At 46.6% G+C, this 24271-nt stretch overlaps 1 protein-coding gene across 1 annotated transcript in view; it reads right to left on the bottom strand.

Annotated features, from left to right (window-relative positions):
• Window positions 1-24271, bottom strand: part of LOC139279394 (uncharacterized) — a 72274-nt gene that overhangs the window by 30836 nt on the left and 17167 nt on the right. The window contains exons 4-5 of the mRNA XM_070898511.1: window positions 4270-4360; window positions 873-1048 (exon numbers count right to left, since the gene is read on the bottom strand). Coding sequence (XP_070754612.1) covers window positions 873-1048; window positions 4270-4360 — 267 coding nt within the window. The remainder of the gene's footprint in view (window positions 1-872; window positions 1049-4269; window positions 4361-24271) is intronic.

Raw genomic sequence — 24271 nt, 5'->3', positions numbered from 1 at the left:
TGTGAGTGAATGTGTGTGTGTATGTGTGTGAGTCTGTGTGTGGATGTGTGTTAGTGTGTGTGAGTGTGTGGATGTGTGTTAGTGTGTGTGGATGTGTGTTAGTGTGTGTAAGTGTGTGGATGTGTGTTAGTGTGTGTGTTTTAGTGTGTGTGTGGATATGTGTGAGTGTGCATGTGTTTGTGTGTGAGTGTGTGTGTGTGGATGTGTGTTAGTGTGTGAGTGTGTGTGAATGTGTATGTGTGTGAATGTGTGTATGTGTATGGATGTGTGTTAGTGTGTGTGTATGGATGTGTGTGTGTGTGAGTGTGTATGGATGTGTGTTAGTGGGGATGTGTGTGTGTATGTGTGAGAGTGTGCGTGAGTGTGTGTGTGTGGGGGGGGGGGGTGAGTGTGTGTGTGAGTGTGTGGGTGTGTGTGCATGTGTGAGTGTGTGCGTGAGTGTGTGTGTGTGTGGATGTGTGTGTGAGAGAGAGTGTGTGTGAGTGTGTGTGTAAGAGTGTGAGTGTGTGTGTGTGCATGAGTGTGTGTGTGTGGATGTGTGTGTGTGTGTGAGAGAGTGTGTGTGAGTGAGTGTGTGTGTGAGTGTGTGTGTGTGTGTATGAGTGTGTATGTGTGGGTGTTTATAAAGGAAGGGATTGATAGTGTACTGGTCGAGAGCAGGATGGAGACCCCTCATGTAACTCGTGTGGTAGATGTGTGTCTGACAGAATCTACTGTGTTTGTGTTTTGCAGGATATCAATGTTGATTATGATAGATATTGGGCTTTGTGTTTGAGTGTAAAGGTGGCTAAGTCATGGCTACATAGAATACAAGTTTAAATATTAAGGAATATTAGCATTTATAGAAGGAAAGAGGAAAATAGCTTGTTTACCCGTTCCTTGGTGTCGCTCCATTCTGTCAGTAGGTGGTGCTGTCTGTATTCCCACTCTGCCTGCAGTTTGGTTAGTTCTGATCTAATACACTCAATGTTATTTTCAACCCTCACAATTCTCTTCTTTGACTCTTTACTCTCCTCTTGCAGACTAATGAACTTCTGAATCACCCCATCTGTAGATACATTAAACCAAACAAGTGAATGAAAGAGACTGACAAAAGCAACCTGAACAGTATTGGTCCTGATAAACTATGTAAGTAAAGTTGCACTGAGCTCATTGTCCCACTTCTGTATTCTCACAAACAATGGTTTGAAATGATTCATGCAGGTTTTACAGGCGCTGACTATAAGTAGCTCACCCTTATCACTGCAGGTCTTGTCCACAATGGTTTTTGGAATTTGACCTCAATACATTAACAGGTTCATTCTTGGAACCTCGCAACACTCCACACATTGCAAGTATTATATATCAATATCTTGATTCATTGCGAGTACTTTTGCCTCTAAATCAGAAGGATCAAGTCTGACTCTAGATTCTTGAGTACCTAGTGTGCTACTTTGGTGCAGTAGTTACAGAGTGCTGCATGTGGGAGCAACAGTCCGTGTTACCCGAATACCTCGCTCTCTGCGCAGTCTGTGAGATAACACATGCAGACCAATGAACTTCTGAATCACCCCATCTATAGATACTTTAAACCAAACAAGTGAATTAAAAGTTCAAGCAGCTTTGTGATGAGCACGAGTTGTAAATTGGCTACGAGATCAAAGCCGAGGATGTCTCCACAGGAAAGAAGATGCTAGAAGGTGTGAGAGTCATTCAGCCATATTCGAATGTGTCAATTTGGTCACCTGTGTGTTATAGTAATAAAATGCACGGCAAGAGTCAATTGTGGCAATAAACCAATTTCAGGAGGCTGGTTGTTTAGTTTACATTGTCATTCTGTGAGTATTTGTGTGTATCTTTGATGTACCATGATTTATTGATAGTATGCATAGAATATAGAAATCAAAGATTTGTGTGAGATGTGAGTGAACACTGTTTTAGCAGCATACACTAGAATTGAGGTGTATGTCCCAAGAGCAGGGAGCTCACACTGGAATCGACATGAGTGTCTCAGAAACTTCATACTGGTTTTTGCGTAGTATGAAGTTTCAATAAAGACCTGGCAGGCCCTGCCATCACTACAACTCAGTGTGTGTGTGTAATCTGACGTTTAAGGCAACTAAATGAAAAAGAGCAAGAAAGTAGTCCAACACTGTGCAGCCAGAAGTGCCATCTTTCAGATGAGATGTTAAACCAAGGTCCTGTCTGCCTGCTAATGTGAATGTAAAAAATCCAAGGTCACTTCTTCCAATATTCTAACACCAACCCCTCAATCAACTCCATCAAAAACAGATTATTCACTTATTTATCTCATTTGCTGTTTGTCGGAGCTTGCTCTGTGCAATTTGATGGCCACGTTTGCCTACGTTACAACAGTGACTTCATTTTGAAAGTACTTTATTAGCTGTGAAGCACTTTGGGACATCGGATGTGAAAGATGTTATATATATTCAAGTTCTTTCTTTCTTTGGATCAACTTTACAGGAACTGTAGTCTGATGGTACGTGAAGCCGACATTTAATAATACGTACACTGACATCCATTACAGCATTAACTCATCCTAGGGCTGATCACTACAGATGATGGATGTAAAAGATTTGTATTTCTTTATGAAATGCGCAATGTGACGCATGCCTGTGAATCTACTTTTTTTAAGTAATATTTAAGAATTTCAAGTGATTAAGATACATGTTGTAATACTTTGGTGCTGTCATGGTGAGGCACCGAATAGAGGCTATGTTTCGTCCCCACAGGAAGGGAGCGAGTAATTATCGACTAACCTTTATATATGTGAGCAGAAAATGCTGGAAATACTTGGGCAGCATCTGTGGAGAGAGAGAAACTGAGTTATCGTTTGAAACATTAACTCAGTTTCTCTCTTCATAGATGCTGCTTGACCCGCTGAGTATTTCCAGCATTTTCTGTTTACAGTTCAGATTTTCAGCATCAGTAGTCTGCTGCCTTTATGTATGTGAGGTTTGAAATATTGACATTGAAGGTAAATTTGTTGCTCTTGCGCTCTCAGCTGGATGGCCAAGCTCAAAGGGAGTGCGGGTCGGATGAACTACTTTCAACATGAAGTCACTGTTGTAACGTAGACAAACGTGGCCACCAAATTGCACAGAGCAAGCTCCGACAAACAGCAAATGAGATAAATAAGCGAATAATCTGGTTTTGGTGGAGTTGACTGGAGGGTTAGTGTTGGCCAGGATATTGGAAGAAAGACCTCGGATCTTTTACATCCATTAAAGCGCCAAATCTGTGGCTTGTACTCCCTTTGAGGGTCCTCCCGCCAGGACGCATGACCTAAATTGCCTTTAGATTTTGCTTTTAACTATCAGAATTAAAATGTTAAATGCATGAGTTCAATTTGCAACAGCTCTAACTCAACTCTTAACTTCAGAATCAAACTAATCTGCAATAAATTCTCATGCGACCCAATTTCCAGGAACGCTGAAAGGGCATGGGGGAGAAAGTGCCCCTTGCCCCGATTAGGGGCAGTAACCTTCTGGGGCCAGGACCGTTATCACCCGGCCCTGAAATCTCGCCCCCGGTGCAGAATTGGGCCAACCACCCCACAAGGGAAGTGGAGTGCTATCTCCGGCTCTCCGCTTCCTTAGAGGGGCGATCCCAAGACGTGTGCGCACTCTGAGTCCAGTTCATTTAAAGGGGAGGGCCGCTGCGCAATCTGCAGGCCTTTTGATGACCGCCATGGGACTCGATCGACCGAGCCAGCAGCCCCCTACCCAAAACAACATGCCAAGCTGCATGATGGCGGCCCAGTTAATGTGAGGGCCACCATTGTTGGGCCGACACAAGAGTCGACCGTCAAAATAAAATGGCGTCCCGGTGCGCTAAAGACCTCCCCTTTAAGGGGTACCCCAGCGACGGATGTCCGTCATCTTCACACCCCTGCGAAGCTGGTGTTGACATCGGCCCGTGCCAGCCTCACTTAATGGGGCGCAATGGGGTCAACGCGGAGAGGTGAGGGGTTGGCGCACACGGCGATGACGGTATTTCCAGGCGGGCGCCGACCCAGGGTGCTAGTCGCGGGGTCTGGCACTACTGGGACTGCGCCCTCCAAATCTCCGGGGCAATTTCCAGGAAACGCTATCACCCCGCTTGCACGGGCGATCAATCCATTGCGTCCCATTAACACTCCCCAGAGGCATTAACAAGGCTTTAAAAAGGGACAATTTGTACCCCCATGAATCCCGTCAAGCCTAATGTCGACCTTGTTAACTGTGAAACTGTTGGTTTCTGTTGATGTTTTTCTCATGAAAGACAGACCTGTCTGTGCATGCTGAGACTCCGAGGGCACCGTGAGGCTTGTGAACTCTTGACCTGATGTGTCACTTGGAGCTGGCTCTTGAAACTCAACCTGCACGGCAAAGCAGTCAATCAGTTGTCAAGAATGCAAACCATGAGTAACATGTTTGACCCACACATGGCGATAATCAGTGAACACAGGAATAAACTACACCAGCTTCGTGGCTTGTGAGCCAGCTCATTAGAAATACAGCCTGATAAATAATAAGAAATCATTTTTCTTTCAGCTGAGTTCTAAAAAGATTTGTTGCAAAGTGGCTTTTGACTGCAAATGGCTCAGTAATATGTTCTTTTATTATCTAATTTCTGTCCCTTATATCGACAAATACACGCATTTAAAAGGTGGGGTAACCCAGATCTAAGATGGATTACAATTGCTTCATTAAAATCTAAAATGGATGCTTAAAGATGCTTCATCTGACTTACAGCCATAGAATGTTTGAGTCTAGACTTATCATACAAGATCATACATTTGTCTATTGTAATCTATGGTTGTAACAGGTTTTGGCATGTTTGGATCCAAGACAACTGTTTATTTTATTATTCGAATTCCTTGGAAAGCTCCTCGGGAATGATTAACAGAGATGTATCCTTGTGTAATGGAAGGTTAAAACATAATTTATTTTGATTTATGATTATTGTCATGAGGAACGCCTCTCCACCGTTGTCCAGCTGCGTGGGACTGCATTCGCCTGGTTCCATTCTTATCTATCGTAGCCAGAGAATCACCTGCAACAGCTTCTTTCCCCGCCCCCGCATTGTTACCTCTGGTGTCCCCCAAGGATCTAACCTTGGTCCCCTCCTATTTCTCATCTACATGTTGTCCCATGGCGACATCATCCGAAAACACAGCGTCAGTTTCCACATGTACGCTGATGACACCCAGTTCTACCTCACTACCACTTCTCTCGACCTCTCCACAGTCTCTAAATAATAGAAACATAGAAACATAGAAAATAGGTGCAGGAGTAGGCCATTCGGCCCTTCGAGCCTGCGCCGCCATTGAATGAGTTCATGGCTGAACATGCAACTTCAGTACCCCATTCCTGCTCTCTCACCATACCCCTTGATCCCCCTAGCAGGAAGGACTACATCCAACTCCTTTTTGAATATAGTTAGCAAATTGGCCTCAACAACTTTCTGTGGTAAAGAATTCCACAGGTTCACCACTCTCTGGGTGAAGAAGTTTCTCCTCATCTCGGTCCTAAATGGCTTACCCCTTATCCTTAGACTGTGACCCCTGGTTCTGGACTTCCCCAACATTGGGAACATGCTTCCTGCATCGAACCTGTCTAAACCCGTCAAAATTTTAAACGTTTCTATGAGATCCACTCTCATTCTTCTGAACTCCAGGGATACAAGCCCAGTTGATCCAGTCTTTCTTGATATGTCAGTCCCGCCATCCCGGGAATCAGTCTGGTGAACCTTCGCTGCACTCCCTCAATAGCAAGAATGTCCTTCCTCAAGTTAGGAGACCAAAACTGTACACAATACTCCAGGTGTGGCCTCACCAAGGCCCTGTACAACTGTAGTAACACCTCCCTGCCCCTGTACTCAAATCCCCTTCTATGAAGGCCAACATGCCATTTGCTTTCATAACCGCCTGCTGAACCTGCATGTCAACCTTCAATGACTGATGTACCATGACACCCAGGTCTCGTTGTACCTCCCCTTTTCCTAATCTGTCACCATTCAGATAATAGTCTGTCTCTCTGTTTTTACCACCAAGGTGGATAACCTCACATTTATCCACTTTCTACTTCATCTGCCATGCATTTGCCCACTCACCTAACCTATCCAAGTCACTCTGCAGCCTCATAGCATCCTCCTCGCAGCTCACACTGCCACCCAACTTAGTGTCATCCGCAAATTTGGAGATACTACATTTAATCCTCTCGTCTAAATCATTAATGTACAATGTAAACAGCTGGGGTCCCAGCACAGAACCTTGCGGTACCCCACTAGTCACTGCCTGCCATTCTGAAAAGTACCCATTTACCCCTACTCTTTGCTTCCTGTCTGCCAACCAGTTCCCAATCCACGTCAGCACACTACCCCCAATCCCATGTGCTTTAACTTTGCACATTAATTTCTTGTGTGGGACCTTGTCGAAAGCCTTCTGAAAGTCCAAATACACCACATCAACTGGTTCTCCCTTGTCCACTCTACTGGAAACATCCTCAAAAAATTCCAGAAGATTTGTCAAGCATGATTTCCCTTTCACAAATCCATGCTGACTTGGACCTATCATGTCACCTCTTTCCAAATGCGCTGCTATGACATCCTTAATAATTGATTCCATCATTTTACGCACTACCGATGTCAGGCTGACCGGTCTATAATTCCCTGTTTTCTCTCTCCCTCCTTTTTTAAAAAGTGGAGTTACATTGGCTACCCTCCACTCCATAGGAACTGATCCAGAGTCTATGGAATGTTGGAAAATGACTGTCAATGCATCCGCTATTTCCAAGGCCACCTCCTTAAGTACTCTGGGATGCAGACCATCAGGCCGTGGGGATTTATTGGCCTTCAATCCCATAAATTTCCCCAACACAATCAGACTGCTTGTCCGACATCCAGTTCTGGATGAGCAGAAATTTTTTCCAATTAAATATTGGGAAGACCGAAGCCATTGTTTTCAGTCCCCGCCACAAACTCCGTTCCCTAGCCACTGACTCCGTCCCTCTTCCCAACTTCTGTCTGAGGCTGAACTAGAATGTTCTCAACCTTGGTGTCATATTTGACCCTGAAATGAGCTTTTGACCACATATCCGCAGTATAACTAAGACCACCTATTTCCACCTCCGTAATACCGTACGTCTCCGCACTTGCACAGCTCACCACTGCTGAAGCCCCCTTCGATGCCTTTCTTCTCTCTCGACTTCACTATTCCAATGTATTCCTGGCTGGCCTCCCACATTCTACCCTATGTAAACTAAACGTGATTCAAAACTCGGCTGCCCGAGTCCTAACTCGCACCAAGTCCCGCTTACCTATCACCCCTGTGCTCGCTGACCTACATTGGCTTCCAGTTAAGCAACGCCTCAATTTCAAAATTCTCATCCTTTTTGTCAAATCTCTCCATGGTCTCGCGCCTCCCTATCTCTGTAATCTCCTCCTGCCCCACAACCCCCCCGAGATGTCTGCACTCCTCTAATTCTGCCCTCTGGAGCATTCCTGATTATAATCGCTCCACCATTGGTGGCCATGATATGTTCTGTTGCCTAGGCCCCAAGCTCTGGAACTCCCTGCCTAAACCTCTCCACCTCTCTACCTCTCTTTCTGCCTTCAAGGCACTCCTTAAAACATACCTCATTGGTCACCTGCGCCAATTTCTACTTATGTGGCTCGGTGTCAAATGTTTATCCATAATACTCCTGTGAAGGGCCTTGGGACGTTTCACTACATTAAAGGCACTTTATAAATACAAGTTGTTGTTGTAATATAAACTGCCTCATGTGCAGGAAAGCCTTGGATGGGGGTGTAAGATATTTTAAGCCTCTGCATCTAACGATGGTAAACTGTTAAAATTCTATTTGCTTTACTTCTTCAAAAGGATTGCTAATACATCAAACGGAGTCACCTGTGTAAATGCTTCCCTGCCAGTTCTGGCATGGCTAGAATGGGATATTTGACGGGACATGTGATAAGAATACTGCAAGAATTCCAGTGTTATTGTTAAACAGGGTCATTGTTAGGCCTTGGCTGTGTAAAGTTGCATGCTCGTGGTTCTCAAGGAGAGTTCAAGGGAAATGTGGTAATATTGTTGAAATTATGTTAAAGGGCCTGAACTGGAATAATATACTATCTTGTCCCCCAATCAGCTTGTACAACTACATTATTAAAAATTAATTCACGTGATGTGGGCGTCGCTGGTAAGGCCAGCGTTTATTGCCCATCCCTAACAGCCCCTGAGAAGGTGGTGGGGAGCCACCTTCTTGAACCGCTGCAGCCCGTGTGGTGAAGGTACTCCCACAGTGCTGTTAGGGAGGGAGTTCCAGGATTCTGACCCAGCGACGATGAAGGAACAGCAATATATTTCCAAGTCAGGATAGTGTGTAACTTGGAGGGGACCTTGGGGGTGATGGTGTTCCCATGCGCCTGCTGCCCTTGTCCTTCTAGATGGTAGAGGTCACGGGTTCGGGAGGTGCTATTGAAGAAGCCGTGGCAAGTTGCTACATTGCATCTTGTAGAATACCTGCATATGTATCAAACAGATGCTTGCAGTCTCATCACATTATTCACACTTTATTAATTTTACAGTGCCTTTCAGTATACTGTAAACAAACATGTTTAATCCATTACTGTGCCAGTAAACGCTAATGCAATCTAACTCTATCTTCTGATCAACGTGACACAATTCTAATCATTGTTGCATCATATCCACCAATTAATTTGTTTTTCTTTCGGCAAGGTTTCCTAAAGTTAAGCAGTTTACGGTCATTTCTGTGGTGACACTTTGAAGAAGGCAAGATGGCAAGCAATCAGTAAAGGAAGAAAGAAAGATAACTTGCATTTTTATAGCGCCTTTCACAACCACCAGACGTCCCAAATTAAGTTCAACCAATGAAGTGCTTTTGAAGTGTAGTCACTGTTGTAATAGGAAACGCGGCAGCCAATTTGCACATAGCACAATCCCAGAAACAGCAATGTGATAATGACCAGACAATCTGCTTTTCTAGTGATGTTGAGGGAATAAATATTGGCCAGCACACCAGGGATAACTCCTCTGCTCTTATTCGAAATAGTGCCATGGGATCTTTTACATTCACCAAGCGATCAGGCGGAGCCTCGATTTAAAGCCTCTCTCTCAGTACTGCACTGGAGTGCCGGCCTAGATTTTTGTGCACGAATCTCTGGAATGGGACTTGAAACCACAACTTTCCCTGACTCAGAGGCAAGGAGTGCTACCCACTGAGCCACGGTTGAACTGCAGGCCCTCCTCCACACGGGACAGTGGGAGCTGTTGCCTGCCCAGAAATGAGGAGAGAAAAATGAAATCAACTCAAAGGGCGATAAATACTTGTAATAATTTGCCAAGCAAAGTAATTGAATGAAAGGCGTTGGAGCAATTTGGAATGCAAGAGTACGAGAGGAACAAACTTTGATGGGCCGAATGGCCCTTTTAATCCTCGGCTTTTCGAAGGTCTTCTCCTGCCTGGAACTTTTATGTTACTTTTACACAGGGTGGGGGTCAAGGAATCCAAAATGAAAAGTGAGTTCTCAACTCAGCTTCTGGAGCGTAGTTAATCATCTATATGTTGCCACAGTAATAGAGCAATGTCAAAAATTAGGGGGTAGAATTTGCCCCCCGCCCGAAACGGGAGTTTTTACCGCAGCTGCGGTTCAGGTGGACTCTTGTGCAACATTCAGCTCTTTGTTGTTTTTTTTTCCATGCATCTGTAAAGGATCATAATCTGGGCGGTGACAAAACCTGAAGGGCAGATACAGAGCAGTGACACCTGAGGGGCAGATACAGGGCGGTGACACCTGAGGGGCAGATACAGAGCAGTGACACCTGAGGGGCAGATACAGGGCGGTGACACCTGAGGGGCAGATACAGAGCAGTGACACCCGAGGGGCAGATACAGAGCAGTGACACCTGAAGGGCAGATACAGAGCAGTGACACCTGAAGGGCAGATACAGAGCAGTGACACCTGAAGGGCAGATACAGAGCAGTGACACCTGAAGGGCAGATACAGAGCAGTGACACCTGAGGGGCAGATACAGAGCAGTGACACCTGAAGGGCAGATACAAAGCAGTGACACCTGAGGGGCAGATACAGAGCAGTGACACCTGAAGGGCAGATACAGAGCAGTGACACCTGAGGGGCAGATACAGAGCAGTGACACCTAAGGGGCAGATACAGAGCAGTGACACCTGAGGGGCAGATACAAAGCAGTGACACCTGAGGGGCAGATACAAAGCAGTGACACCTGAGGGGCAGATACAGAGCAGTGACACCTGAGCGGCAGATACAGAGCAGTGACACCTGAGCGGCAGATACAGAGCAGTGACACCTGAGGGGCAGATACAGGGCGGTGACACCTGAGGGGCAGATACAGAGCAGTGACACCTGAGGGGCAGATACAGGGCGGTGACACCTGAGGGGCAGATACAGAGCAGTGACACCTGAGGGGCAGATACAGAGCAGTGACACCTGAGCAGCAGATACAGAGCAGTGACACCTGAGCGGCAGATACAGAGCAGTGACACCTGAGGGGCAGATACAGGGCGGTGACACCTGAGGGGCAGATACAGAGCAGTGACACCTGAGGGGCAGATACAGAGCAGTGACACCTGAGGGGCAGATACAGAGCAGTGACACCTGAGCGGCAGATACAGGGCGGTGACACCTGAGGGGAGGATACAGAGCAGTGACACCTGAGCGGCAGATACAGAGCAGTGACACCTGAGGGGAGGATACAGAGCGGTGACACCTGAGGGGCAGATACAGAGCAGTGACACCTGAGGGGCAGATACAGAGCAGTGACACCTGAGGGGCAGATACAGGGCGGTGACACCTGAGGGGAGGATACAGAGCAGTGACACCTGAGGGGCAGATACAGGGCGGTGACACCTGAGGGGAGGATACAGAGCAGTGACACCTGAGCGGCAGATACAGAGCAGTGACACCTGAGGGGAGGATACAGAGCGGTGACACCTGAGGGGCAGATACAGAGCAGTGACACCTGAGGGGCAGATACAGAGCAGTGACACCTGAGGGGCAGATACAGGGCGGTGACACCTGAGGGGCAGATACAGAGCAGTGACACCCGAGGGGCAGATACAGAGCAGTGATACCTGAGGGGAGGATACAGAGCAGTGACACCTGAGGGGCAGATACAGAGCAGTGACACCTGAGGGGCAGATACAGGGCGGTGACACCTGAGGGGCAGATACAGAGCAGTGACACCCGAGGGGCAGATACAGAGCAGTGACACCTGAGGGGCAGATACAGAGCAGTGACACCTGAGGGGAGGATACAGAGCAGTGACACCCGAGGGGCAGATACAGGGCGGTGACACCTGAGGGGCAGATACAGAGCAGTGACACCTGAGGGGCAGATACAGAGCAGTGACACCTGAGGGGCAGATACAGAGCGGTGACACCTGAGGGGCAGATACAAAGCAGTGACACCTGAGGGGCAGATACAGGGCGGTGACACCTGAGGGGCAGATACAGAGCAGTGACACCCGAGGGGCAGATACAGAGCAGTGACACCTGAGGGGCAGATACAGAGCAGTGACACCTGAGGGGCAGATACAGAGCAGTGACACCTGAGGGGCAGATACAGGGCGGTGACACCTGAGGGGCAGATACAGGGTGGTGACACCTGAGGGGCAGATACAGGGCGGTACCACTACCTGAGGGGCAGCAGTTGGGTGCGGAGCAGAGTCACCGCCGCGATGACATCATCTTTTTTTTTTCCAGCATTTTCATCCAAAACTCAGCAGCCCGTGTACTAACCCGCACCAAGTCACGATCACCCATCACCCCTGTGCTTTCTGATCTACACTGGCTCCCAGTTAAGCAATGCCTCGATTTCTCAATTCTTATCCTTGTTTACAAATCATTCCGTGGCCTCGCCCCTCCCTATCTCTGTAATCTTTTTCAGCCTCACAATCCCACAAGATGTCTGTGCTCCTCTAATTCTGGCCTATTGAGCATCCCTGATTATAACTGCTCAAGCATGGTGGACATGCCTTCAGCGGCCTGGGCCCTAATCTCTGGAACTCCTTCCCTAAACCTCTACGCCTCTCGACCTCTCTTTCCTCCTTTAAGATGCTTGTTAAAACCTGCCTCTTTGACCAAGCTTTTGATCATCTGCCTTAATTTCTTCTGTGGCTCGGTGTCAAATTTATCTGTTTGTCTGTAACACTGTTATGAAGCGCCTTGGGATATTTTACTATGTTAAAGGTGCTATATAAATAAAAGTTATTGACTAAAGTTATTATTATTATCACGGTGCCACGTCACCACTTAAAGGGAAGAGCCTCCACGATTTTTAAACTTCGGCCTACTGGGCCACCAGGGAGTGTTTCGGCCAGGCCAGCAGCCTGGAACCCAAGAGGGGGTGCCAAGCTGCCTGTTGGCGGCCCGGTCGAACCTGGAGGCATTATTGTTGTGCTGACACGGCAGTCGGCCGACATAAAAAAACATGGCAGCCAAGGCAGTGAGGCCTCCCCTTTAAGGGAAGCGGCACCGCTGCTGCAGAAGGTCACAGCCTCACTGGCCCACCGGGAAAAAAGCTTGTTTTGGAACCGCCGGGCGGGCCGAAGATTTTCAGAGGTGGAATGTCGCCGTCGGAGGGGTAGGTCAGCGGTACGCATGGTGATGACGCACTTACCACGCATTGGCAGCAGCAGAGCGGTAAGGGGGCGGGATCGGGGCACCGCCGGGAAAACTCGGGAGGGCAATTGGGTGAGCAGCAGCCATTCCACGAAAAGTCAGCGGCTACTCCAGTCCGCAGCGTGGCCGCCGATTTGCGGTGGTAACAGGCCTTAAAGAGAGGGGCAATTTGGGCCAATAGATGTCTTAATTTGAAGCCTGCACTGTAAAGATATCATGCAGATATATTGCATGATTAATGTATCTTTGTTATTACACTTTGAGATTGAACATGAAGTAGATACATGATTTATACAACCAATCTGGTGACATGAAATTGAAATGTCTGTGTTACATGAAAGAAATCAAATCATGAGCGGTCTGGACAGAGTCGATAGAGAGAAACTGTTCCCATTGGCAGAAGGGTCGAGAACCAGAGGACACAGATTTAAGGTGACAGGCAAAAGAACCCAAGGCAATGCAAGAAAAAAACTTTAATACACAGCAAGTGATTAGGATCTGGAATGCACTGGCTGAAAGGGTGCTTGAGGCAGACTCAATCTTATCTTTCAAAAGGGAGTTGGCTAAGTATCTGAAGGAAAAAAATTGGTGGGCTGCGGGGAAAGGGTGGGGGGGTGGCACTAGCTAAGAGACGGCACGGGCTCGACGGGCCGAATGACCTTCCATGCTGTAACCATTGTATGAGTCCATGAATGCAGTAATATGCTGGGTGGAATTGTGAGGTGGATTAGACTGAGATGAAAACATGCTTTTAATCTTCTTGTATAGTATTTCATAGAAATTCGTGTGACTGAGCATGATATAACTGAATTTATATTGAAAACAAAGGGGAAAGTCCTGTATGTTTATTCAGCTCTCTGCTCTGCCGCATATGTCAGCGAAATAAGTGCATTTTAAACAGATTCTTGTCTTAATTTTTTGTCGCTATCTGTTCTATTAATTGCACAATATAATTATATGTTTCCATTGCAGGCAAGGTCTCTAATTGGTTTCAAATTCCAATGTGTTAATACTTTACCGACTAACCATCAGGCAAGACTCAGAATGGGTCTGAATTGCCCTTATTATTCTTAACATAAAACAGTGTACTATTACCACACAGTGTCGAGTTTTCTGTACTATTATTGTAAATGTGTAGCTCTATTCCAGCTTGGTTGGGGAAGAGGGAAGAATCATTTGGCATTCCGTCAAAATCACTTGAATTGTAAATTGCTTTCATTAGAACAGTGGAGAACATAAGCTAACCTGTCAGGCAATAAGCACATTGCTTAAAATCTGTCTCGATATTTAAGAAGGAGTAGAGATCTGATCTTATCGAAACGCATAAGATTATGAAGGGGCTTGACAAGGTGGATGCAGAGAGGATGTTTCCACTCATGGGGGAGACTAGAACTAGAGGACATAATCTTAGAATAAGGGGCCGCCCATTTAAAACAGAGATGAGGAGAAATTTCTTCTCTCAGAGGGTTGTAAATCTGTGGAATTCGCTGCCTCAGAGAGCTGTGGAAGCTGGTACATTGAATAAATTTAAGACAGAAATAGACAGTTTCTTAAATGATAAGGGGATAAGGGGTTATGGGGAGCAGGCAGGGAAGTGGAGCTGAGTCCATGATCAGATCAGCCATGATCTTATTGAATGGCAAAGCAGGCTCAGGGGCCATATGGCCTACTCCTATTTTTTATGTTCTTATGTAGAACAGGGGGAGAAAATAGAAGAAAGAAGGAGGACAGGCAATGCACAAAACAGTGGGAACAGCAATAAATGAATACGGGTATATTTTATATAAGAACATAAGAAATAGGAGCAGGAGTAGGCCATTTAGCCCCTCGAGCCTGCTCCGCCATTTAATAAGATCATGGCAGTTGGTGAGAGGGGAGCGGCCTATAAAAGGCCCAGCGGGAGATCGAGAGCCAGCGGCAGTTGGTGAGACGCGGGAGCGGCCTATAAAAGGCCCAGCGGGAGATCGAGAGCCAGCGGCAGTTGGTGAGACGCGGGAGCAGCCTATCAAAAGGCAGCTACAGCGGGAGAGAAAGCAAAATAGAAGTAGAAAGTAATCAAAAAGTGACGTCACAGCCAATGGGGTAAGTGATTGGCTGGTGATTGGTGAGTAGCTTTTCTTTTCTTTTTTATATCAGTAAGTGAACTGTAACATTGTTATTACCAATTTAAGGGTATCTAAGGTTAAGACATGGCAGGAGAGCTCGGCCATGTGATATGCTCCTCCTGTACCATGTGGGAACTTGGGGACACTTCCGGTGTACCTGGGCGCTACGTGTGTAGGAAGTGTATCCGCCTCGAGCTCTTGACGGTCCGCGTTGCGGAATTAGAGCTGAGGGTGGATTCACTCTGGAGCATCCACGATGCTGAGAATGACGTGAGTATCACGTGTAGTGAGTTGGTCTTACCGCAGGAGAAGGGACCACAGCCAGATAGGGAATGGAAGACCAGCAGGAAGAGCAGTGCAAGAAAGATAGTGCAGGAGTCCCCTGTGGTCATCCCCCTGCAAAACAGATACACTGCTTTGAGTACTGTTGGGGAGGATGACTCATCAGGGGAGGGCAGCAGCAGCCAAGTTCATGGCACCGTAGGTGGCTCTGCTGCAAAGGAGGGCAGGAAAAAGATTGGGAGCGCGAAGTGATAGGGGATTCGATGGTGAGGGGAATAGATAGGTGTTTCTGCGGACGCAACCGAGACTCCAGGATGGTATGTTGCCTCCCTGGTGCAAGGGTCAAGGATGTCTCGGAGCGGGTGCAGGACATTCTGAAATGGGAGGGAGAACAGCCAATTGTCGTGGTGCACATTGGTACCAACGACATAGGTAAAAAAAAGGGATGAGGTCCTACGAAAAGAATTTGAGCTAGGAGCTAAATTAAAAAGTAGGACCTCAAAAGTAGTAATCTCGGGATTGCTACCAGTGCCACGTGCTAGTCAGAGTAGGAATCGCAGGATAGCGCAGATGAATACATGGCTTGAGCAGTGGTGCAGCAGGGAGGGATTCAAATTCTTGGGGCATTGGAACCGGTTCTGGGGGAGGTGGGACCAGTACAAACCGGACGGTCTGCACATGGGCAGGACCGGAACCAATGTCCTAGGGGAAGTGTTTGCTAGTGCTGTTGGGGAGGAGTTAAACTAATATTGCAGGGGGATGGGAACCTATGCAGGGAGACAGAGGGAAACAAAAAGGAGGCAAAAGCAAAAGACAGAAAGGAGATGAGGAAAAGTGGAGGGCAGAGAAACCCAAGGCAAAGAACAAAAAGGGCCACTGTACAGCAAAATTCTAAAAGGACAAAGGGTGTTAAAAAAGCAAGCCTGAAGGCTTTGTGTCTTAATGCAAGGAGTATCCGCAATAAGGGGGATGAATTAACTGTGCAAATAGATGTTAACAAATATGATGTGATTGGGATTACGGAGACGTGGCTCCAGGATGATCAGGGCTGGGAACTCAACATCCAGGGGTATTCAACATTCAGGAAGGATAGAATAAAAGGAAAAGGAGGTGGGGTAGCATTGCTGGTTAAAGAGGAGATTAATGCAATAGTTAGGAAAGACATTTGCTTGGATGATGTGGAATCTATATGGGTAGAACTGCAGAACACTAAAGGGCAAAAATCGTTAGTGGGAGTTGGGTACAGACCTCCAAACAGTAGTAGTGATGTTGGGGAGGGCATCAAACAGGAAATTAGGAGTGCATGCAATAAAGGTGCAGCAGTTATAATGGGTGACTTTAATATGCACATAGATTGGGCCAGCCAAACTGGAAGCAATACGGTGGAGGAGGATTTCCTGGAGTGCATAAGGGATGGTTTTCTAGACCAATATGTCGAGGAACCAACTAGGGGGAAGGCCATCTTAGACTGGGTGTTGTGTAATGAGAGAGGATTAATTAGCAATCTCGTTGTGCGAGGCCCCTTGGGGAAGAGTGACCATAATATGGTGGAATTCTGCATTAGGATGGAGAATGAAACAGTTAATTCAGAGACCATGGTCCAGAACTTAAAGAAGGGTAACTTTGAAGGTATGAGGCATGAATTGGCTAAGATAGATTGGCTAATGATACTTAAGGGGTTGACTGTGGATGGGCAATGGCAGACATTTAGAGACCGCATGGATGAATTACAACAATTGTACATTCCTGTCTGGTGTAAAAATAAAAAAGGGAAGGTGGCTCAACCGTGGCTATCTAGGGAAATCAGGGATAGTATTAAAGCCAAGGAAATGGCATACAAATTGGCCAGAAATAGCAGCGAACCTGGGGACTGGGAGAAATTTAGAACTCAGCAGAGGAGGACAAAGGGTTTGATTAGGGCAGGGAAAATGGAGTACGAGAAGAAGCTTGCAGGGAACATTAAGGCGGATTGCAAATGTTTCTATAGGTATGTAAAGAGAAAAAGGTTAGTAAAGACAAACGTCGGTCCCCTGCAGTCAGAATCAGGGGAAGTCATATCGGGGAACAAAGAAATGGTAGACCAATTGAACAAGTACTTTGGTTCAGTATTCACTAAGGAGGACACAAACAACCTTCCGGATATAAAAGTGGTCAGAGGGTCTAGTAAGGAGGAGGAACTGAGGGAAATCTTTATTAGTCGGGAAATTGTGTTGGGGAAATTGATGGGATTGAAGGCCGATAAATCCCCAGGGCCTGATGGACTGCATCCCAGAGTACTTAAGAAGGTGGCCTTGGAAATAGCGGATGCATTGACAGTCATTTTCCAACATTCCATTGACTCTGGATCAGTTCCTATCGAGTGGAGGGTAGCCAATGTAACCCCACTTTTTAAAAAAGGAGGGAGAGAGAAAGCAGGGAATTATAGACCGGTCAGCCTGACCTCAGTAGTGGTTAAAATGATGGAATCAATTATTAAGGATGTCATAGCAGCGCATTTGGAAAATGGTGACATGATAGGTCCAAGTCAGCATGGATTTGTGAAAGGGAGATCATGCTTGACAAATCTTCTGGAATTTTTTGAGGATGTTTCCAATAAAGTGGACAAAGGAGTACCAGTTGATGTGGTATATTTGGACTTTCAGAAGGCTTTCGACAAGGTCCCACACAGGAGATTAATGTGCAAAGTTAAAGCACATGGGATTGGGGGTAGTGTGCTGACGTGGATTGAGAACTGGTTGTCAGACAGGAAGCAAAGAGTAGGGGTAAATGGGTACTTTTCGTAATGGCAGGCAGTGACTAGTGGGGTACCGCAGGGTTCTGTGCTGGGGCCCCAGTTGTTTACATTGTACATTAATGATTTAGACGAGGGGATTAAATGTAGTATCTCCAAATTTGCGGATGACACTAAGTTGGGTGGCAGTGTGAGCTGCGAGGAGGATGCTATGAGGCTGTAGAGTGACTTGGATAGGTTAGGTGAGTGGGCAAATGCGTGGCAGATGAAGTATAATGTGGATAAATGTGAGGTTATCCACTTTGGTGGTAAAAACAGAGAGACAGACTATTATCTGAATGGTGACAGATTAGGAAAAGGGATGGTGCAACGAGACCTGGGTGTCATGGTACATCAGTCATTGAAGGTTGGCATGCAGGTACAGCAGGCGGTTAAGAAAGCAAATGGCATGTTGGCCTTCATAGCGAGGGGATTTGAATACAGGGGCAGGGAGGTGTTGCTACAGTTGTACAGGGCCTTGGTGAGGCCACACCTGGAGTATTGTGTACAGTTTTGGTCTCCTAACTTGAGGAAGGACATTCTTGCTATTGAGGGAGTGCAGCGAAGATTCACCAGACTGATTCCCGGGATGGTGGGACTGACCTATCAAGAAAGACTGGATCAACTGGGCTTGTATTCACTGGAGTTCAGAAGAGTAAGAGGGGACCTCATAGAAACGTTTAAAATTCTGACGGGTTTGGACAGGTTGGATGCAGGAAGAATGTTCCCAATGTTGGGGAAGTCCAGAACCAGGGGTCACAGTCTAAGGATAAGGGGTAAGCCATTTAGGACCGAGATAAGGAGAAACTTCTTCACCCAGAGAGTGGTGAACCTGTGGAATTCTCTACCACAGAAAGTAGTTGAGGCCAATTCACTAAATATATTCAAAAGGGAGTTAGATGAAGTCCTTACTACTCGGGGGATCAAGGGGTATGGCGTGAAAGCAGGAAGGGGGTACTGAAGTTTCATGTTCAGCCATGAACTCATTGAATGGCGGTGCAGGCTAGAAGGGCTGAATGGCCTGCTCCTGCACCTATTTTCTATATTTCTATGTTTCTATGGCTGATCTGATCATGGACTCAGCTCCACTTCCCTGCCCGCTCCCCATAACCCTTGACTCCCTTATCATTCAAAAATCTGTCTATCTCCACCTTAAATGTATTCACTGACCCAGCCTCCACAGCTCTCTGGGGCAAGGAATTCCACAGATTCACGACCCTCTGAGGGAAGAAATTCCTCCTCATTTCCGTTTTAAATGAGCGACCCCTTATTCTGAAATAAGGTGTCGCCTTACAATCCCACAGGGACCGCTGGCTGAAATTGTACTTCCAATCTTTCCTGGGCCAGCCCTGTTACCTATACGTGATGAGCTGCCAGCCTGGATGGGGCTTCCCAGTGAGAACTCCCCAAAGGGGTGGGGCTTTGCCAAATCAAGTGTATCATCAGCCAGGACCTCCTATTTGATGATTGGCAAAATGGAGGTGCGGAGATTTTGGTTGAATTTGAGAAGGATTGTCCTGCTGGCCATTTCACAGAGGACGGCAATGCAGCACGCCAGGCAGAAGGTGGTAGCCAAGGTCAACTCCACCCCTATGACAGGGAAGCAGATGCAGAAGATGATAAACCTTTGGGAAGCTACCAAGTTAAGACTACACAACTTTACCATTTACTGGGCAGATAACCCAAGTGCGCATGCCACCAAGTCTTGCCCATCAACCTGTTACACATTTACTGCTAGTCCAGAGCAAGTGCTCCCTCAACCTTATAGCTCTTCCATTGCTTATAATGTTTACTCCAGCTGGGCATCAATATATGCTGCAACTTACAGTTGAAAGCCTTGAGACACATCTGCAAAGGTCTTTACATATAAAATTATTGGCACACCACCTAACTGCTTGGTCACATAACTATGACAAGCTGTAGGTTGGGTGCGTGAAACAGTGTATATGTCCCTTCAACTTACAAGTCATCAAGACTACTTCTCTGCTTGCATGACAAGATTGTACATTATACAAGGAAACAGCTCTGAACTAAAGGAGCTCTCAGAAATTCCAAGCCTTACAGGAGACCATCATGGGCATTCTTGTATACAAGAGCATTGAGGAGGTAGGAAAAGCAACAGACCTCAGCAAAATTCATGGCAAGTAACATCCAGCACCTTATTTCATAGAAATTTCATCGAAATTTACAGCAAGGATGGAGGTCATTTCGGCCCATTGTGTCCGCGCCGGCCGACAAAGAGCTATCCAGCCTAATCCCACTTTGCAGCTCTTGGTCCGTAGCCCTGTAGGGTACGGCACTTCAATTGCATATCCAAGTACTTTTTAAATGTGGTGAGGGTTTCTGCCTCTACCACCCTTTCAGGCAGTGAGTTCCAGACCCCCACCATCCTCTGGGTGAAGAAATTTCTCCTCAAATCCCTTCTAAACCTCCTACCAATTACTTTAAATCTATGTCCCCTGGTTGTTGACCCCTCTGCGAAGGGAAACAGGTCCTTCCTATCCACTCTATCTAGGCCCCTCATAATTTTATACATCTCAATAAGGTCTCCCCTCAGCTTCCTCTGTTCCAAAGAAAACAAACCCACTTGCTCTGCTTCTGATTTACTCCGACACAGGCATACGCATAACCACACAAACAGCAATGTGCAGTTCAAGCTCTGTTTGAAGGTGTGTTCTGGAGCCTGTGTTCGAACATATCTTCCTTGTTTGCCACTGAAGGTCTGAGAGCACTGACACAAGCAGAGAAATAGACAGCAGCCTCTCGCCAAAGGTTCAAATCACCTGCACAGCCACTCACGTTCCATGCAACGCAGCTATTGAGCTTGATGAGGAAGCACTTAGTGAGTCACAGTGCACAGGTGAGAAGGAGCAGATGATGGCGGCCCAGGAACAGCAGCAACCTGCTGGCTGATGGGCTGTCAATAACGTCTCATACTTTGCGAAATGGAGCAGAGCAGTGAAATTAAGCAGTTGTGGTGTGCTTCTATTCAGTAGAAAAGGAGATGGAAATGTTATAGTTGTAGCACACCTGTCTGGCAATGCCTGAGGGAAGGGGACTCTGTAAGCCTGGGTCTATAGGCATTCTGTTGCAGAGCGCTGAGCCATTAGCCAATTCAGGCTCCAGGAGCTTAGGGGCATAATCCTGACTCTATTTTAAGCAAACATACAGGTGCAGCAAGCAGTTAGGAAGGCAAATGATAGGTTGGCCTTCATTGCAAGAGGATTTGAGTACAGGAGCAAGGATGTCTTACTACAGTTATATAGGGCCTTGGTAAGACCACACGTGGAGTTTTGTGTGCAGTTTTGGTCTCCTTACCTAAGAAAGGATATACTTGCCATAGAGGGAGTGCAGTGAAGGTTCACCAGACTGATTCCTGGGATGGCAAGACTGTCGTATGAGGAGAGATTGGGTCGACTAGGCCTGTATTCACTAGAGTTTAGAAGAATGAGAGGGAATCTCATTGAAACATATAAAATTCTGACTGGTTTGGATAGACTGGATGCGGGGAGCATGTTTCCCCTGTCTGGGAAATCTAGAACAAAGGGTCACAGTCTCAGGATACGGTGTAGGAAATTTAGGACCGAGATGAGGAGAAATTTTTTCACTCAGAGAGTGGTGAACTTGTGGAATTCTCTACCACAGAAGGCTGTGGAGGCCAAGTCACTGAATATATTTCAGAGGGAGATAGATAGATTTCTAGAAACAAAAGGCATTAAGGAGTATGGGGGAAAAGCGGGAATATGGTGTTGAGATAGAGGATCAGCCATGATCATATTGAATGGCGGTGCAGACTCGAAGGGCGGAATGGCCTACTACTGCTCCTATTTTCTATGTTACCCTGGGCTAGAACCTCCACCTTTGAGCTTTTCGCCCAAAAATGGGCGTTATTTCCAGCGTGGGCAGTAAAAAAGGGTTTTCAGATCATCGGCTTCTCGCCCATTCTCAAAATACCTAGTTTACATTTTTGAAAATGAGTGTTACCGTGAGCGATATCAAATGGGTGGTAGCGTTAAATTTTTCTGATCTTCTGCCGTAAAGTGTGGCCGTCCTTAGCAACGGCATGGCAATGCTCGATTCCCGCGATTCAAGAGGTCAAGGGTCACCATGACATGCACAGAAGAGGAGACAGAGGGAGAGGGAGCTCAGAGGCACTGAAAACGTGTGTGGCTGTGGTGTGTGTTTGTCTAGCTGTTGTGGGAGGCACGACGGAGATTCACCAGTAGCAAAAAGCCGACTAAGCACCAAGAACATAGTTTGCACCGAGTTTTTGTCCAACAAATAAGATATAACATGGAAGGGATGGAGGAGGCCCTGGAGCTGGTAACCAGGAACAGTGGTCGTAGAGGGCCCCCAGTGGTCCCCGAGCACGGCACTCCATCCCTAGGTTCCGCACCACCACTGTGAATGACAGATGAGAGCAAAGACCAAGATCCTGCTTCTGCATCAGAGAATGTTGCCCCCTCGGCACCCCCTGCTCCCGTACCCATGCACCCACCGCATCTGCCTTCATCCCCCCCAATGAGGCACCGCCTAAGGAGCTCCTCGACCAGATGCCGTGGAGCAAGGAGGGGAAGGGATAGAGGTGCGGAGAAGAAAGAGAGGGGGGAAGGAAAGTGAGGTGCATATGCGCAGGTGATGGCTGTGTTATATCTCCTTCTGGGTGTGTGCAATTTGTTGCAATATATGGGGGCTGGGGACCATGCTCCTGCTTTGCCTTTGTATTCTGTGTTGCTGGACATGTTGACCATGTGATTTATGTCAATGGTGGATGTGGGCGGGGGTTGGGTGTTATTGGCTGTGTCACTTATGATTTCAGACCAATGTTGGTATTAAACTTTTGTTACTGAACATAACCTTGTTGCGCATTGTCTCAGATAGCTGGACCATTGCACACTAGTGATGCCTTACTGTGAAAGAGTTAAATACAACTTAACATCAATCAATGTAAACTTTAACTGGCACCAAGGTGATGGGCACCATTGATGTCTGAGTGTACACACACAGCAGTGTGTCAGCGTTGTCACTCACATTAGCGCTCTTTCAGGCAAATCTTTCTGATATCAACTCCTCACATAAGCGTGGGATTTAACAAATGCCAGCCACACCGCTGGCCTCCGTCCCGGTTAGTTCCACTTTTTGTGGGCAGTTTTTTGAGCGGGCGATATTCTGGGTGTGAGGTGATGAGATTGATGGTGGGCGATCTCCATGGCCGCTAGTTTGGGTAAATATGCTCTTTACGACAAAAAAACAGTCGCCGGGCGTTAATATTGAATCTCAGCATTAAGTCCGTGAGGAAAGTAACGCTGGCCGATAATATGGGCGTTGAAATCGTCCATTCTGCTGATTCCAGCCAAAAAAAGTGGGCAGGCGGTAATATTTTTTCTCGCCGTTAAGCACATGGGGAAAACAACGCTCGCCGATAAGTCTCCTAAAAAAGCCCGTCAGTTTCCATTTTGTGCCAAAATGGGCAATATCTGGGCATTATACGTCATTTCAACGGTTAAGTGGGCGTTAAGTAGGCAAAAAAAGTGGAGGTTCTAGCCCTATATTTCTACATTACATCAGACATATACCTGCAGTTCTAAGCACAGCCCCTACATTACAATTCAGTTCCTGCTGTAAAAATGTGCAACTTCACTAAACAAGTGGCAGGTCACAGGTAACCTTGCAGAGCGCTGGTATCCATCAATCAGAACCAGAACCCAGAGCTCCCGAGTGGAGCAATCAAAGATTTTACTGCAAAGAAAAATCCAATAATCAAATGGCAAATTGAGTAACATGGTCAGAGACACAAGGGAGCGATTTTAACCTAGGCAGGAAACCCACTGGATTGTATAGAAATCCGGTTTTATACTGCTCCCAATATTACTCTCCATTAACTTAACTCCGTCGATGGATGGGTTAGGTTACAATTTCCCCTTTGATCACTTTTTACATCTCAGCCAGTTCCTCAGAAAATAAATTAATCCGTACCTCAATTAAGTATACAAAATGTTTATAAAATATTAAATATGAAGGGCTGGATTTTCGGTTGGAGGCTTCTTCGGGCGCTAATGGCGGCTGGTCGGTAAATTTTCCGTTGGAAATGGTTTGCGATGGCAGCCAACAAATTCAGTTGCTGCACCCTGAGAGTGGAGTGAAATGCTAAGGGAGGTGTACAACACCTCTCTCAGGGCATTAGGCCAGGTGAGCAACTGAAAATCCATTGCTAAAGAGCCGGTTTTGGAGCGCCCTAAGAGAGCCCTCCCTGGAAAAATAAAATCGGGACACAAAACACAAAAAAATAATTCCCAATAAATTACTCCCCCAAAATAAAGGTGAATCCCCCAAAATAACCAAAAAAGTATCAATTTCACTTACCTTTTCAATCATTCCTTCCCTTAGTGGCCCAGGGATAGCTCTGCATGCCGGCTTTCTCTGATGGTGTCACTAGGGGGCGCTACGGGTGC

This window comes from Pristiophorus japonicus, chromosome 14, assembly GCF_044704955.1.
Source record: "Pristiophorus japonicus isolate sPriJap1 chromosome 14, sPriJap1.hap1, whole genome shotgun sequence".
NCBI lineage: Eukaryota > Metazoa > Chordata > Chondrichthyes > Pristiophoridae > Pristiophorus > Pristiophorus japonicus.
This window is presented reverse-complemented; position numbering and strand designations above follow the sequence as displayed.